This window comes from Ochotona princeps, chromosome 8, assembly GCF_030435755.1.
Source record: "Ochotona princeps isolate mOchPri1 chromosome 8, mOchPri1.hap1, whole genome shotgun sequence".
Lineage (NCBI taxonomy): Eukaryota > Metazoa > Chordata > Mammalia > Lagomorpha > Ochotonidae > Ochotona > Ochotona princeps.
This window is the reverse complement of record NC_080839.1, coordinates 38,199,952-38,218,574: the sequence shown is the minus strand read 5'-3', so window position 1 is coordinate 38,218,574 and position 18,623 is coordinate 38,199,952. Positions and strand designations below refer to the sequence as shown.

At 35.5% G+C, this 18,623-nt stretch overlaps 1 protein-coding gene across 4 annotated transcripts in view; it reads right to left on the bottom strand.

The window, feature by feature from the left end:
• The window catches only part of EHBP1 (EH domain binding protein 1), a 307,647-nt gene that overhangs the window by 176,668 nt on the left and 112,356 nt on the right, over positions 1-18,623 (bottom strand). For 2 of the 4 annotated variants that reach the window (XM_058667867.1, XM_058667869.1), the window contains exons 7-9: positions 10,582-10,686; positions 9,777-9,899; positions 5,293-5,530 (exon numbers count right to left, since the gene is read on the bottom strand). In XM_058667867.1, the coding sequence (XP_058523850.1) occupies positions 5,293-5,530; positions 9,777-9,899; positions 10,582-10,686 (466 nt within the window). The remainder of the gene's footprint in view (positions 1-5,292; positions 5,531-9,776; positions 9,900-10,581; positions 10,687-18,623) is intronic. The other 2 variants (XM_058667868.1, XM_058667870.1) reach the window with 1 other exon arrangement.

Genomic DNA, 18,623 nt, shown 5'->3' with positions numbered 1-18,623 from the left:
GAGCCCAAGTATGGCTCTTAAAAAACCAGGTGAGGATATTTCCCATAACTATAAAATGCTTGTAAAATTTCGTTTGGTTTATTGCCTGTGGTGGTTGATTTTAGGTGTCAGCTTAATGGATTAATATCTAGAGATCTGGCAAAACACAGGTATTTCAGTGGAGACTGACATCAAGTCTGAATGTAACAAGCCAGGAAGAACCATCCTAAATGTGGGCATACACCTTCCAACAGATAGGGTCTTGGATGTAATAAAAATAGAGGCAAGGTAAAATAACCTCTCTCCCTTTTCCTGGAGCTGCGATGCACCTTCTGTCCTTGAGCAGCACAATGCCAGGCTTTAGGCCCAGCATGGTGGCTGGGTAGCTAAATCCTCACCTTGCGCATGCCAGGATTCCACACGGGCCAGTGGTTTATGTCCTGGCTGCTATGCTTTCCATCCAGCTCCTTGCTTGTGGCCTGGGAAAGCAGAAGAGGATGGCCCAAAGCCTTGGGATCCTGCATCCATGTGGGAAACCCAGAAGAAGCTCCTTGCTCCTGATTTTGGACTGGCTCAGCTTCAACTGTTGTGGCCACTTGGGGAGTGAACCAGTGGATGGAAGATCTTCCTCTCTCTTTCTCCTTCTCTCTGTAAATCCTGTCTTTCTTATGATAATAATCATAATAATAATAATAATAATAATAATAATAATAATGAAAAGCCAGGCTTTGCAGCTCTTAAACTCTAGACCCTGTAACAGCAACTCCACTTCCCGTTGGGTTCTCAGACCTTTGGATGGCAATAGGACCATCCTATAAGCATCTAAGGATCTTCAGGGTACGTATGTTCTATTGTGTGACTTCTCTGCCTGCATAATCTACCAGAGCCTCTTTTCTTTTTTTTTTTTTTGACTTTTTTAATAAATTTTTTTATTAATTACATTGCAATATGTGGCACATTTTTATATGCACTGGATTCCCCCCCACCCCTCCCCAAACCCTCCCCCCACGGTGGATTGCTCCACCTTGTTGCATTTCCATAGTTCAAATTCAGTTGAGATTCTTTCACTGGAGGTATTTACCAAGCATACAGTCCAGCATCTTATTGTTCTGGTAAGTCCAATAGTTTCTTGGTGAGACCATCTCTGAAGGTAGATCCAGCAGAGTATCCAGAGCCTATTTTCTTAATAAATTTCCTCATCTATCTATCTATGTATGTATCAACTGAGTGCTTGATCAACCTCCCATTGGTTTTATCTCTGGAGAATTCTTCTTACCCAGCAACACGTCCATAAAGCAGTCAAAAAGAACTTAGTCTTTTAATTCATGATCTTAGTTTTTTTTCTCCATCAATGTTGGGCTTTAATTTCTTTCAGTAATATTTTCTTGGTTTTAGTTTACAGTCACTAAAAATATCTGTTTAAATTTACCTGAGGCTGTTGTTACTTTTGTTTTGGATACTTTTATACAAAGCACTTTTAAAATTTCTATTTATGATTATACGTTGTTACCAAAGAAAAAAGTAATCGAATTTGTACAGTAATCTTATAACCTATAACCTTGTTAAACCTACTTTTTAGTTCAAGCAGCCTTTTTTAGAGGTTCCTTATGGTTTTCTACAAAAAAAATTATGCCATCTGTGAAAAACAGACAGGCTATTTTCAAGTAGCATTATGTTTAAGAAGCTAAAAATGGTATACTTCAATTTCCCAAGTCAGCCTTGACACTATCAGGCCACACATTTTACTTCAGATTATAAAACCTAAATACAAGACTATGTAAGCCTTAAACAGCTTCTAGGAGATTTTTTAAAATACGGCAATTATTTAATATATATAAATTTACGTGTTATTTCCTGTGCTCTTTACTCTTTTGTCTTCATCCAAATTTTCCTCATACATGAAGGACTTCTTCTTATGGTACTATTTCCCCTCCCCCACACCAACATATTTGCAATGAAAAAAACTTTTTTAAAGATTTTATTATTATTATTGGAAAGCCGGATATACAGAGAGGGGGAGAGACAGAGAGGAAGATCTTCCATCCGATGTTTCACTCCCCAAGTGAGCCTCAACGGGCCGGTGTGCGCCGATACGATGCGGGGAACCAGGAACTTCTTCCGGGTCTCCCACGCGGGTGCAGGGTCCCAAAGCTTTGGGCCGTGCTCAACTGCTTTCCCAGGCCACAAGCAGGGAGCTGGACGGGAAGTGGAGCTGCCGGGATTAGAACCGGCGCCCACAAGGGATCCCGGGGCTTTCAAGGCTAGGACTTTAGCCGCTAGGCCACGCCACTGGGCCCGCAATGAAAATTTAATGTGCAGGAATCCTTGCAGCTATGGAAAGATAATGTTCATATTTTGCTCTTTTTTGGGGGGGGTAGGAAATAGGAATATGTTAACGGATTTTTGTTTTTGTTTTTTGCATTCAGTACTTCTTTAATAGGTACACTGTCCTCTAGTCTCAACTGTTTTTATAGAGAAACCTTCCTATGGTTTTCTTGATGTTTCTTTTGCTTGAGATTTTTTTCAGCTTCTTGCATTAGTAGGTTTATGTATATTTTCACCTCTAAAACTTTTGTTATTATTTCTTCCAATATAATTTTTGTCCCACTATCCTTTCCTTTATATCCTTCTAAAATTCCAGTTACATATATTGTTGGGCCACTTGAAGTCATTCAACAATTCATTTATCCTCTGCTCATTTTCTTCCTCTGAGTTTCAATCAGGAAAGTTTCTATCGCTATGCTTTTAGGTTTGCTAACAATTCGTTCCGTAGTATCTAACATAAAGTTCATCCCATCCATGGTATTTCTCATATCCACAAATTCTGTTTGCATTTAAAAAAATATCACCCATACTAATATTTTCCTCTGCTTTCATGGGTATCTGAAATATATTTACAATTTTTATTTTACCATGCTTGTTTATTTCACTGTCTCTCTCATTTTTTGCTTCTATATCCAATGAATAAGTTTTTCTCCATTACAAGTCAGATTTTTCTGCTTCTTTACATGCCTGATAAGTCTTTTACATATATACTTATTTGTGTGTGTATATTCCTTACCACAGCAGTTTTGTAGCTATAGGAGTATTCTCTTAATTATTCCCGAACGAATATAGTAGTATAGTGTCTTAGTAACAGCTACAAGATTAACTTTCTGTTATTTAAATGTATCATGATGTGCTAGATAACATGATGTGTAGGATATTTAGTATCATGGCGCTCAGGTATATATATTTATATATTCTATTTTTATATATTTCAAAATGGAAGTTTTACTTTATTTGGGAGACATGCATTATAATTTTACTTCTCAGTATGGCAGTCTCTGTTGTATTGTTCATCTGTGAGATTATGAGTATATACCCTGTTACCTGTATCTATTTATTTTGTAGTTTGCCTATATGTTGTCTTATATTAGAGAGAACATATGATATTTGTTTTTTGGGGAGTAGTTTATTTCGCAGTGGTCTCCAGTTGGGACCACTTGTTATAAATAGCAGGATTTCATTCTTGTCTATAGCTGAGTAGCATTCCATAGAGTGGATGTACTACAGTGTCTTTCTCCATTCATCTGCTGACTAACATCTGCCTGTCTCCGCATCTTCACTATCATGAACTGTACTGCTATAAATATAGGGTTGCACGTTGCTCTCTTGCATGCTAACTTCATTTCCTTTGGATATATTCCCCAAGAGTGACATGTCCAGGTCATATGGTAGATCAATTGTCATTTGTCTGAGCACTTTCCATACTACTCTACATCAGCTACACCAGTCTCCACCCCCACCAGTAGATTCTAGCCAGCAGCTGTCATTTGATTTTTTTTTAAAAGACTTATTTTATTGGAGAAACAGATCTAGAGAGAGAAAGAGAAATAGAGAGAAAGATTTTCCCATCTGCTGGTTTATTCCCCAAATGGCCATATCTGCTTCTTTCAGGTCTCCCACGTAGGTGCAGTGTCCCAAGACGTTGGGCCATACTCCACTGCTTTCCTAGGTCACAGGGAGCTGGATGGGAGCACCAAAACTGGCACCATATGGGATATGGGATCCCAGCAGATACAAGGCAAGGACTCATCTACTAGGCTATCATGCAGGGTCCTGCTGATTTTATTTTAAGTAATACCTGAAAAATCTTTGATTGGCAGAATGAATTTTGGCTGTTAAATTTTTTGTGTTCTCTTAAGTATTTTGGGGCTTTGAATGGGATATAGTTAAGTTACCTGGAACTAATTTGCTTTTTCAGAAATCTGCCTTTAAGTTTGTTGGGTAGGCTTAGAACAGCATTTATGCAAGGGCTAATTTGATTCCCCTTTATGAAGCAAAACCCTTCTTAGGATTGCACTTGATATCCTATGAGTTACAAAGTCTTTTTTACTCTCACTGGTGCAAAAACAAACTATTTTCAGTTCTGGGTAAATTCAAGGAATTGCATTCAGTATTTCTTTTTCCTTTGTAATTGCCTTATATTCATGCTTTGATGAATACTCAGCTGATGATTTGGGAGAAGCCTGCTATAGATCTCTGGAATCCTATTAGTAGCTCTTTCTCTGACAATCAATCCAAAAATTCTAGCTACCTTAGTACCCCAAAGTTCAAAGTCTGTTGCATCAATTCAGGTACATTAACTTTTCCTGAACTACAGCTGGAAACTGTTCTTAATAAACAAGGTTGGATATTTGCAGAACTCAACTTCTTGGCTTATGTTTTCTCACAGACCGTTATTTCGTGCTGCTTGTGTACAATGTCTGCAAACTGTTGCTTCAACTATTTTATTCCATTTTTTTGATTGTATAAGATCAGAGGTTAAATCTAGTATGTGATACTCTATCATGGCTACAAATGGTAGTTCTATTGTTGCTCAAACATACTCCTGGCCCCTGTCTGTAGCCTAACAGACAGTAATTCACTAATGTTATGACCTTGTCGGTCATTTGAGCAAGTCTTCAATATCAAAAACTATTATATTGTTCTCACAACAGACTTACTACAATAATTAAAATATAATGCCTGTGCTGTTTGATCTAAAACTACCACACTGTAACATGATTTCTATCACACAGTTAGAATTCAACCAGAGATTCCAGGAACATTACCTTCTTTGCTTGTCACTTGAGGGTAAACATATACTCATACGGAAGAGGGCAGGAGAATAAGACTTAAGATCACAAAAATTCAGATGTGAGGCATTTAGATACTAACTTATAAACTATATATTATTATTTCTTTTAACTCATTGAAAGGTATATTATAGAAGATCTCTGTAGTTAACAGAGAGACTGACATGATGACAGTAAAATGAAAGGTACTTACTCATCCAACTCTTCTTCAGGTTTACAACTATCAGCATACAGGTATTTGCTCATATCCACAGGTCTTACATTTTTTCTTTTGGTAGAGTGGGGAGGAGAATCCTTTGTAGTTAGAAAAGTTTCTGGCTCATCAAATGGGTTCAAATACTGTGGAGTTTGTACCTCTTTAAAGGGACTATAGCTGTTATTATAAAAAGGTTCTTCCGGCTTTCTAGGTGAAATGGTTTCAGTGATTGTTTCTATAAAGCAACAGTGAAAGATGAATTAAATCAATTTAGCACCATATGATATTTTCTTATATATTCACTATTTAAACATCATCTTTAATTAGTAAACTGTATAGACCTAGACAGAGAAAAGCAATAATGAAACAAGAATACACTGCATACGTGCTAAGGAATCCTGAGGTTCAGAAAATGTGTTATCTTAAGACTCTTGTCTATTTCTCCATGAACAGTGCTTCCAAAAATGGCATCCTTGGGTTGTTAATCTTTCATGAAAGCTTTTGGAGTCTCTAGTAAAAATAGCCTTATGGAATGCCAATTCTGGAACTATTAACCTTCTGAGGGATTCAGCTTCATTGTACTAGCTGGCCATCTCAAAGTGATACATAGTAGTTTAAAAATATATAATTATATAAAATGGGTTAAATTTGGAAATGGTCTTTGTTAGTGACACACAAACTAATCACTTCTGTATCTAAAAATTCATTCTGGACTGTGTCAAAAATATACCCATATATTATTGAACCTATTTTTTTGAGGTCTTCAACAAGCAAGTCTCTATAAACTACAAGAGCTAAAATCTTACAGTTTTTTTTTCTAATATTACTTGAATCTAGCCCATATTCTAATAAGACTAAAATAAATATTCTTCAAGTTAAAGATATTATATCAAATTCAGTCCGGTATAGTGAAAGACATACTATTCCAATCAGTACAGCATTTATTCTTTGAAATTTAAATATGAATACAATAATCTGAGAAACAAAATTCTTCATTGAGAACACAAAAACTATTGCAATAATATCAAATCTTCCAACATTTTTTGTGAAGTATGTAGCACCAATCTTTTTCTTCTTTTGTTTTATTAATTCTTTGAAACAAAATTAGAATTTCTAATAAAACTGTCCAAAATTTGCACAGGGCACTTCCTGATAAGAACAAATACTTTCTCAAATTTGAAAAACGTTTCTGAGACCAAATAATTAAAAGTATGTTAACAATAACTTTACAAAAAAATACAATTTTAACTGCATCATATTAATAAAATATTTTAGAAGGCAGAACACCGATTATTAACACTCTCAAGAACAATTACCACTAATGTGTGGTAATTCAGTTTATCTATATAAAGATAATTACATGATTGACACTTATTAATAACATTTTTTAAAAATTAAAATAACCTAAAATTTATATAATTACTTGTTTGAGAGGTAGAGAAACAGAAAGAGATATAGACAAAGAGATCACTGCAACAGTCATAGCACAGTTGGAGCTGAAGCTGGGTGCGGAGAATGTCACCCAGATCTGCCATGTCGGTGGTACGAGGCACTTGGTAACCTAAGTCATAGCTAGTGCCTTCTGGGTCTGCCTCAGAGAGAAGCTGGAGTCAAGAGTTTATGGAGTCGGGTATGGAATTCAAATACTCAGATGTGGAATGAAGACTTCTTAAATGCTACATTAAAAGCTTGCCTGAATTTTGTATCTTCAAGCCAATCTACTGAAATACGCATTTGGCCTTGGAGTTAAAATGCTTGTTGAAACATCCACATACCAATCACAAATACCTTGATTCAATACTGGGCTCTGGCTTCTGACACCAGTTTCCTACTGGTGCAGACCATGGGAGGCAGTAGTGATGGCTCAAACTTTTAGGATTCTGCCATCTACTGGAATGACCTGGATTTGAGTTCAAGGACTCCCAGCTTTGCACATCATCCCTCTTCGACACTGACATTCGCTGCAGGCATCTGAAGAGTGGATCAGCAAATAGGGCTGCACATACATGAACTCTCCCTCTCTCATAAAAATTAATAGCAACATGCATAAAGTAAAAATAATTTACAGGTTAGCTAAGAAAGCTTATTTTGGTTTTATGTAAACAAAATTTGGATTGACATTCTGTAAATATGGTAAAACAATTTTAAAGAATGAAACAAAATTCATAAATTAACAATAACTAAATATTGAAATGAATTTAAATATAATGCATATTAGAGGGAAGATTTACAAGTGAGTAACTTTTGTAATGTCATGACAACATTCAGACACTACCACTAAAAATCTTTATAACAGTAATGAAAATACAAATTTCTTTGTAGAAAAAGTGCAAAACTTATTATACAACCTTTAATTAACAAATATCAGATCTCAAATGCTCAAGAAAGTGACTTAATCAGTCAAAGGAAATAGAATTTTCATTTTACTCTCAGGAAGATTTGCTAAAATTGATCAATAAAATTCATCAATTGCAAAATCCAAAGTAAAAAAATATACAAACTACTGAGGCAATATTTAAAAATGATACAGCAAATAGGCAACACAGGGGTTTTATAAATATTCCATATAACTAACTAACACAACTAATGACTTTCTAAAAGGGTTACCACAACACATGGATGTAAGAGAATTAAAGCTCTAAATTAAAAAGAAAAATGAATTTAAGAAGAAAACTGGATGTCTTACAGCAAAAGAGAAAAAAATAGAAAAAAAAAACACAACAAAACTATTTTTCTCTACCTATTGCAGATTTTAATAAAACAATTAATTTCTAGGAAAACACTTGTTCCAAAGACTCTAATATGTATAATACTTAAAGAGAAATATTTAAAGTTCCACAGGTATAAAGATTCTGAATCAGGCTGATTTTAGCTCCTCTTAAAAAATACACTTATCTGTTACTCTGTATCTCAAAAAACGAATGTATATATATTCAGAAAATTACTCGGTTCTGAAATGATCAGTTAATTCTATTGGGTCTCAGGTTTTAAATCTAAGATTAAAATCTTTATTAAAATAGCTCATAAACAAAATAAAATCTCTACAACTTAAAACTTATTTTAAATCTGATAAGGGACAAAGTAAAGGAAGGAGAGCAGGGAAAGGATTATGAAATGATACGATTCTAACAGAGTGAATCCTGAAGTTGAAACCTAATTTTACCACGACAGGCAGTAGCAAAATTTTTTTATAGCTCATGAAGATTTCATATGAGCAGTCAAAAAGATCCAAACTGAGGTTAATTATTCTTGCATTTACTCTGAGCAGAGTTTAATTAAACAAAATTCACTTCTTCAACAGTCCTTATCCAGGCTTGAAGAGTTCAAATTTCGTGGATGAAAAAAAAGACTCAAAATGACCAAAAAAAAAAAAAAAGGAAATTGCTTGGACTTTATATTCTTTTTTTTTTTAAAGATTTATTTATTTTTATTACAAAGTCAGATGTACAGAGAGGAGGAGAGACAGAGAGGAAGATCTTCCATCTGATGATTCACTTCCTAAGTGACCGCAACGGCCAGTGCTGCGCTGATCCGAAGTCAGGAGCAAGGAACTTCCTTCCGGGTCTCCCACGCAGGTGCAGAATCCCAAGGCTTTGGGCCATCCTCGACTGTTTTCCCAGGCCACGAGCAGGGAGCTGAATGGGAAGTGGAACTGCCGGGATTAGAACCGGCGCCCATATGGGTTCCAGGTGCGTTCAAGGCAAGGACTTTAGCCACTAGGCCACGCTGCCGGGCCCTGGACTTTATTTTTTAAAAGCACAATATACAGATGAAGGCAGGGGACTGACCTTCTTTGAGCTCCAAGTTCATTCTCACTACTGTGATTCTTGGCTGAGACACAGAGCTATCATGATACTCAGGATCCAGGTAGAAAAGAATGTCTCACAAATGACCCTCATTTTGTAGGCTAAATAAATTAGACTCTCTCGGTAAGCTAAAATATTGTTCTCTAACATTAGACTTTTACTATCTGTTTGACCAAACTAAGTTAAAAAATAAGCCCGGGCTCCAGTATTGTGGTTTTATCACCAAAATATTGTCATCCATATGAGTGCTGATCATGCTCTGACTGCTCCCCTTCCAACTCAGCTTCCCGCTAATGTGCCTAGGGAAACAGTGGAAAATGGCTCAAGTCCCTGGGCCACCCACCTGGGAGACTTGGATGAAGCTCCTGTTGGCTTATCCTTGTTGTAGCCATCTTAGAACTGGACAATTTCTTTCTCTCTTTGCAACTCTGGCTTTCAAATCAAATCAAATAAATCTTTTTTTTTAATTCCCTATATATAAGTAAGACTTGCCTTTTAATTTGAAAACAATTTAGTGGAAGCTGCCTAGAGTTGGGGATCAATTGCAACTAAACACAATAAAATAACTAAAAATAAAAATATGTTTTGAGTTTTTTAAGAAAATCTTTTCATGCCTATAAAGTTTAAGAGAACTCGATGTTATAAAGACTTCAAAAGTACAGAAAAACTTGCTACCTTCAGAGTCAGGATCTCCAAATGGATTTAATGATGTTTCATCAGGCTCATCAAATGGATTTGAATTCACAGTGGCCAATTCCTTTTCTGTCTCATCCAAAAAGTTAAGTTTGTTGATAAGCTCTGGAAACAAACATTACATGTTCAGTCACTATTGTTACAATTAAGTACAATTACCCATCACTTAGAAACATTTGAAATTGTAAAAACTCACACTAATAAACCTGCAAATAATAAAATATGGTATTTTATCAGAAGCAGAATTTCATTCAAGTATTTTTGTAGTATACCAACATTTTCAACCAAAGCAAAAAAAAAGCATATACGCAAGCTAATTTAAAAATTATATCAGATAATAAACTATACTAAAAAAACTTCATGTTTAAACTTTTCATTAGCTTGATCCAATAAAAAGTGCTGAGAGAAATTTTTACAAAACACATCCTGAACTTCCAATTAAAAATAACTAAAATGGGTTTAGTGAAAGAACATATTTTTGAAACAATACAGCTATAAAATAAGCTCACTGGAGAAATGCCATTATGTTATACAACCGAGTATTATTTTGGAAGATGTTCTGAAATCACTATATACTAGGGATCCTGGTGTAAGACTTTATTTACTAAAGACAGTAAGTTCTGTCATCTTGACTGTTGGTGCACTACAAGTTACCAAAGAAAAAAATATATGTAAAAAAAGCACATAGACAAAATTGACAGCTAAATGCAGACTGAAGTCAAAAGACAGCAGGTCACAGTAAATACAGGCAATCAGAAGCAGAAAGAAAGAAGAAAAGCTCTTAGACCTTCAGAGGAACTGGCTGATTTAGCTGAAGGCATATTTGCTTGCTTTATGCAGTCATCTTGATCTTCATCTAAGCTGCTCAGAGCATTCAACTGGTTTACAATTTCTGTAAACAAAAGCCAGTCAAGACAAACGTAAGGTAAAGTCACTTAATTAAAAGAAAGAAATATGTTGTTACTCAAAAAGACAAAAAGAGAGGATGTTTGGATAACTAAGAGAACACATTCAAGGATGTTATAGCTGATGAACTAGAACAGCTGCATTTAACTAATGTTATGCTGTCCTCATATTTTAAAGAAAAGCAGTTAATTATTAAAACTTATGTTAGTAACATAAAACTATGTTAATAAACATAAAACAAAGATAATAAGTAATCCAGGAATTCAACACCGGCTTTCAGTAACCATATTTTTCATAGAATTTTGCCTTAAATACAAATATTAGAAACAATAAAAAAACCCTGTGATACCACAGAAAATGTTCACTATTTGTTTATATTTTAAATTCAAACCGAAGATTCTGTGTGCATGAATATGTACATTATAAACCCCTATTCGTATGCTAAAATTTAAAAACTCAACACCAAGGGGCCAGCATTGTGGTGTAGTGAGTAAAGCTGATTCTGGTCTGTACTAATGGCCTAGGAAAAGGAGAAGACGACCCAACTGTTTGTAGGAGACCAGGAGGAACCTTCTGCTCTCAGCTCGCCTTGCCCAGCTCTCATTGATCCGGCCATTAGGGAGTGAACCAGAGACTGAAGACATCTCTCAAAAAACTAAAACAAGAAAAGTAAGCAACAGCTACCATTTTCTATTCCTGTTTTCTATGAAATCTCTTCTCTCAAGTCAACCCTTCTATTTGCTGCAGGCAATATTACATTTTAGTCACTAACACATAAAAAAATTAAATAGCACAATTCATTTTGTAAATTAGAACTTTTCCACACGTTATACATATTTTGGAAAACTCTGAATATGTGAAAATTAGACAACATGGGCAGAAAAAAGAGACTACAAGGGTATTCCAGGCAAACCTTACGTTTCCAAAGTTATAACCAGGGAATAACTTAAGTATGAAGCATAAACCAATCAGATTCAGATCATTTAATGAGAAAGAAAATGTTTGGAAACAAAAAACAGTTGTAAAATTAACACTGGCAGTATTATTCATCAACATTATAAATCTAAACATACACATTAAATGTCATTTGAACCAAATCAAAGAATACAGGTGAGCAACATGGCTACCTTCATTTATTCACGTCTTGAGACATCTGTCAGTAAGCAGAACCTTAACTTACTATGTCTTAAATATCTATAAATAATTTATTTTTAAGTTTGAAAATGCTAAACACTGAAAAAGGAAGTATTAATAATGGCAAGTAGCATTCATTAAGTAGTAGACATAGACTTTGCACATTCTATCAGTTAACTAGTATAAACTGTAAAGTATCATTTTTGGCACACACATTTTATCATGGATATTACTATTCTTTAGTTGCCACACACTGCCAAATGTGCAGTTATTGGATCGAAAATATTTTAAATATTTTATGTTCTTAAGTGTAATCTCAAAGACAGTAGAAACCAATCATTCATCAAAGATTATATACATAATGAGAGCTACAGGAAACACTAAAGAAATGTTAGACTTGGCCCATATCTTCAAAATATTAACATTATTTATGGTTTTAGGTACAAAGTGGACATTTATTTAACTACTGTCATGATGATTCTATCACACAAGTGAATTAGTCATACTGCAATTTTCCTGAATATTTAGAATTTTTCATATTTCCCTTAATCAAGCTTTCAGTGATAGATATTTAAAACCACTGATACCACTTCATTAACTAACCCAAAGGAATTCTCCTTTCTATTAATGTCCCTAAGGACAAATTGCCCTTCCTATCCTCTTAGAGCTATCCTGAGTTTAAACAAATTCTCGCTTCACTTATAGAATACCTGCTTCTTCAACTTTAAATCATATGAACAGAATACACAGGTAATCTGATGATCTATACCAATTATCCCTTTATGTTGTATAAAATTAAAAATCAATTTAAATCTAAAAAGCAACCCCCAAAGAAGCAGCATTTGCCTATTCAATAAATATTTATCAATTTTCTATTACATGCCTGAGCTGGTACTATGCCAATTTCTTCATGTTTCAATGAGACAGATGGACACTACTTAACTGTTCACTATTTGTCAAGTATCTATCACATGTCTGAGCTGATACTGCTTGAATGTCTGTATTTTAGTGAGATAGACAAGTTAATGTGTGTGTACTCATATTAACTATTACAATTGACACAGGGTCACTGGAGAAGCCTATAACTGAATTTAAAATTAGCAGGACTTCCTGAATTCTCATCTACATTTCAGTTAACATTAGACAAACAGACATTATTGCTTATATTATTATAAAATAAAAGAAGAAAAAGAGGGCATTCCATGATGCCAAAAGTAAGGCAAAAAGAGAGATATAATAAGGAAGTATAACTTGTTTGGTGCTTAAGATGCCAATTGTAGTGAATCAAATGAGATGAGGCTGGAAAATGTCCTTTTATGAAGGTTGCTAAAAAGAATGTGAAATTTTAGGAGCTATGAATCCATTGAAAAATCAAATGTGCACTGGGAAATATCATTCTAGCCCTATGTGGTCACAGCACTTGAAAAAACAGAGAAAGCAAGATAAAGCGTCACCACTTGATGAAATACCATACTTAATAAAGAGGCATTTTTAAAAAAGATTTTATTTTTATTTGAAATGCAGTCAGAGAAAGAAGGAAAGACAAAGAGTAATTCTTTCATCCACTGGTTTACTCCCAAAATGGCTACAAGCCAAACTTCTTCTGAGCCTTCCTGGTGGACACAGAGCCATTCTCAGCTGCCCTCCCATGCCATAAGCAAGGAGTTGATTTAGAAATGGAGCAGCCAAAGTGTGAACTGGCACCCAAATGGGATGCTATTGCCAGACAAAAAGGCTTAGCCTACATGCCACAGCACTGGCACTAATAAATTATTTATTAAAGGGCAAATTAAATTTAAAAATTTGAGAGCTAATTGATATGGGGGATGGGGGTCTAATTACCAGTCATGCTTGTTGAGTGACTCTGTAGATAATTCTGGAACTGTGATAAAGGTGGAATAGCCAATGAAACTTCTCGTGGAAATAGTTCAATCAGCAATTGTTATGTGAGTCTGTAGCCTAAAATACATAATTTTGCTATGTATTGCTCCCTGTAAAAAAAAGTACTGATCTAAGGTAGGTATTGTGGCATAGTGGCTAAAGCTGCTACCTGTGATGCCAACAACACATATGGGCAATGGTTTATGTCCCAGCTGCTCCACTTCTAATGCTGCTTCCTGCCAATGATCTGGGAAAAGCAGCAGGTGATGGCCCAAGCTAAGTGGGCCACTGCCACCCATGTGGGAGACCCAGATGAAGCTCTTGGTTTCTGGCTTCAGACTGGCCCAGTGTTGGCCACTGGTGGCCATTTGTGGAGTCTGTCTCTCCTTCTCTCTGTGTAACTGGTTTCAAACAAATAAACAAATCTGAAAAAACCAAAACCAAACAAACAAACCTGTGGGAGATGGCCTCTGGGTCTCTGCCTGCTACCTGGTGGGTGTGGCTCATAATTTACCTGCCCATGACCTAAGGCACAGCTTCCAGTGCTGTGTGCATCTGACACAACTGGAAGGTCTACAGGAATAGATGGGCTTTCTAGCCAATTACAGTGTCTTAAGTGGTTGGGGGGACTGCAAGGAGACACCCTCCAGACCTCCCCTTCCTAGCCTTTATAAGTTTGTAGCTGTGCTCAATTATCGGACACCCTCCACCCCCACCAGCAGATCAACCTTGGTGGTTCTTGCACCCAAAGAACACTGTTGTCTCACCCCTCAGTGGCCTTGGAGCCTACTGGTAAGCAAACCCCCAAGAAAAAACATACTTTGTTATTCCAATTTTCTCACAGTACATTTTATTTTTATGATCAGAAAAAATAAAAAATGTGAAAGATTTATACCAAAAATTTATTCCTGGATTATTTCTTTAAATGGGAAGCTTTCTCAGTAATATATTGACCAAACAAATTCTCTGACCCAAGACACTTGGAAAATAAAGACCTATTTAAGCCTTGTTTCAATGAAAATTTACATATTTGGGGAATGTTAATATTGCTACACAATAGTGCAAACAAAATTTCTACCCTGGTATTAGTCATATTTACCAATAAACCTGCAGACCAGAACATTGCTTTTAACAGTGTGTCAGTCCAGACTTGCTGCTCATATTGGTAAGAGTAAAAAAGGAAACTAAATTAGGGGCAGGCAATCGAAGCAAAAGGTCAAATAATTCAAGACACCCTTCACTGTTAGGAAAGTGAAAGAAGATAGAAATTGACCAACAGAGATTATCACATTGAAAAAAAAGATAAAAAAAGAAGAATGGGATGGTGGCATGAAGAGTAGCTGGCTTTTTCCTTTTAAGAAAGACTGTAGGTAAGGTAAAAGAAAAAAAAAAAACTGCCTGGAGGTAGAACACCTGAAAATTTACAACATCCTCATTCCTCTGTGCAGTATAACAAGGTCAGTACAGGTATGTCTTATTTTAAGATGGTCTAAAATAATAACACTTTCACTTCCTGGCAGAGATCAAGGTCAAAAAGGTATCATTTAAAAAAAGAGAAAAAAGGTATCATTTTCCTCAGAGGCTTAAAACAATAAATATTCAATTGATGGATACATCTAATGGACTTAATAATGTGATATTCAATACCATAGACTATAATGAGAAAGGAAGGGACTGCTTCAGAAAAGAAAGTAGACACCAAGTATTCGTCCCGGAATGTTCGACCTTTCCTTGCCAATATTTTCTCTCCAATGGACTTTCATGATTTAGATGCCCAAAATATAAAGTTCCCTCAACCACTGTCTTTTAGTTTGACTAGACACTCTTATTTTCAGACACATTATAGTCTGTTATTTTTAAACTATTCTTCATTTTCATTTACCCTTCAACTTACTACATTCTGCTTTTATCACCATACTTATTCACCCTGCTTTTATTGAATCTACTCACGGAGGTCACTTACATCCTAACTAACAATTATTCTAGATAGTTTTTTTTAGTTCTTATTATATTTGACTTCTGCGTGAATAAACATAATTAATCATTCCCTCCATGAAATAAATCTTTTATTGGTCTCCAGTACTGTCTGATTCTTCCCCCTATGTCCCTCGTAGTTCCACCTTAACGTCTTATTACAATCCTGTCCTTGGATTCTTAAATATTATTTTCCCCCTCCTCTAAAATTTGCTCATCTCTTTCAAAAACTAACTTGTTCTCTTGAGTTAAACAGTCATAATTAAAGATAATTCTGAAATATGTACTGAGGGACAGAAATGAATTTCCAACTGCCTCGTGGGCTTTTCCACACTAAGGATAGCAATCATTCCTCTCACAAGACATTCAGATAGGGGAATTCAACAGTTGTACATACATGCCATGCTCAATTTGTAACTCTAAGTCTTAATAATTTTTGCCACATAGCTAGTACTTAATGAATGCCGTATCCAGAGTGGGGGAATACCGGGTTCATCATTTATTCTGAGACTGCCAAGCCTACTTCAGAGTTAGTAGCCGGAAAGTATGCACTTTAATAGTGCATACTTAAAGTCCTGAACTTTAACAAATCTATAGCACACTGATTTTTAAGAGAACTGTGTATAGTCCATGAAAGACATTATAAATGTCTAAACGGCCTCTGACAGAAAAATGGTTCTTCAGCCCTGCACATAATGAATGAAACAAACTGTCAGAATACCTGTTATCAAGTTTATAAAGTCAGAAAGATACAAGACATGGTTTATTTTTTAATTATAGAAATGCATACTTTATCCATGTATCTATCTCTATGTCCATGTATTAAGCTACCATCCCAATGATGACTTGAAGCAAATTATACACTTTCAAAGCTTTGTGGGTCAAATGGACTCAGCTGAGTAGTACACTGCAGTTGGAAGGAGATTGGGCTGAATTCATCTGAAATCTCAACAGTGTTTCTTCGCTGACATTTCGTATTTCAATGGGAAGGTTAGAAATGGATGCTGGCTAGGCATTCCCCTCTCTCCAAGTGGCCTGTCCATATAACTGGTTTGGGGTTCCTTTCAGTAAAGCAGGCTTAGGTCAGTTAATTTTTTATGTTTGCTGATTTCCCATACACCATGCACCTAAGAGCCTCAAGCAGAAGCAATAGTTATCGCTTAACTAAGCTTTGTATCCAGTTTGTCAAAAGTAACCTGCAAAGCCAATCCAGATGCAAGGGAGGAGACTATGAAATAGAATGGCTGTTGGAAAGCCTGATTGATCAGGCAACAAACTTTGAAGATTAGTTAGCTATGCCACATAGAAGATCAACGAGAAGTGGAAATTACTCATCTTCTTACTAATCTGTTTATCAGAAGTTGTACATGTTATTTTCAAGGATATCATTGCACATATATAAAATTTAATGAACTTTGACAAATGTATACCATATGTTGCCCAAGATATAGAACATTTGCATCATATTGCAAGGTTCTCTCACACCCTTCAGTCATTCAGCCCTATAAACTATCACTATTCGGGCACTTTTCACAATTTTAAACTATATTTATTTATTTATTTTAATAATGGTTACATGGTTGATCAGGGTGGAAAGGATCAAGGTTTAGGGAAAACTGGGTGAATTCATTGCTTCCAAATCTGCTATTTCTTCTTGTTGTTCCTGGGGAAAAGGGGAGAAACAAAAAAGAAAACCACTCACAACTTTCCACACTTCCCAGTACCCACAGATGAGAAACAGCCACCTCTTATTCTAGCACTTTCAGCACAAAATTGTTTTGCCTTTATAGAATGTAGAATGAATGGAATTATACAGTATATACTCTGTTATGTAAGGCCTCTTTATCTCAGCATAAAAGTTTGGAGACATATCTAGGTTGCAGAAAATATTAAAAGTTTGTTTTCTTCCTGAATGGAAATCTACTTATGAACATTCTAGTTCATTTAACAATTTCCCCCCGGCGGTATACACCTGAGATATTTCAGTTTCAGATATTAAAAATAAAATTGTTATGTATATCTTATGGGACACTTTATTGTGCTCCCATGTTTTCACTGCTATGTGGAATTGCTAGGTTTTAAGGCCAGTATACATTAGTTGGTATCAGAAACTCAACCAAGTGGTTGTATATTCTTCCAGCACTGGATGAGAGCTTCATTTGGTCCATTTAGTATTTCCAGTCTTAAAATTTTAACTATTCTAGTGGGTGTAATCTTAATTTGGGAACTTTTTTCATGTGCTCATTGTATGATAATCTTTGTGAACAATATGCTTGTTTACATCTTCACACATTTTTAAAAAACAGGGTAATCTGTCTTGTTGTAGGACATTTTAACTATTGTGGAAATTAGGCCTATGTCAGATATATCATTTTCTTTTAGTTGGACATTTTCCTCTTAAACCATATGGGATCCCAAAGTTTATGGTTTACTATGCTGCAACACAAGCCCCCTTTGCCCATAACATTTTCTTGATGGTTTATTTTGATGAATTTGCTTTTAATTTTGAAGATGTCTGAATTATCAAAATTCAGTTTCATGATCATTACAGATGTCCCTCTACCTATAATGAGGTTGTGCCATTGTAAGTTGAAAACAATACATGCTGAAAATGCATTTAAAACATCTGGCTTACTGAACATTTTAACTTAGTCACCAAAGACTCTGTAGAGTGTCAGGTTTTTTTCGCATGTTCTAGGAGCTGAGTGGGACCCATGGCTCACCGGCCCTGCTCACAGTGTAGTGAATGGCTAGCATTGGAAAAGATCAAAGTTTATATCTGAAGTACAATTTCTACTCAATGTGAATACTGCCTTTGTACTTTCAGAGTTTAAAAGCTGCACGTGAGTCATCTTAAATTGGGGATTGTCTATAATTTGCAAGCCCAATGTAAGAACTCTTACTTTACTCTCAAGTCACAAACATATTATCTTC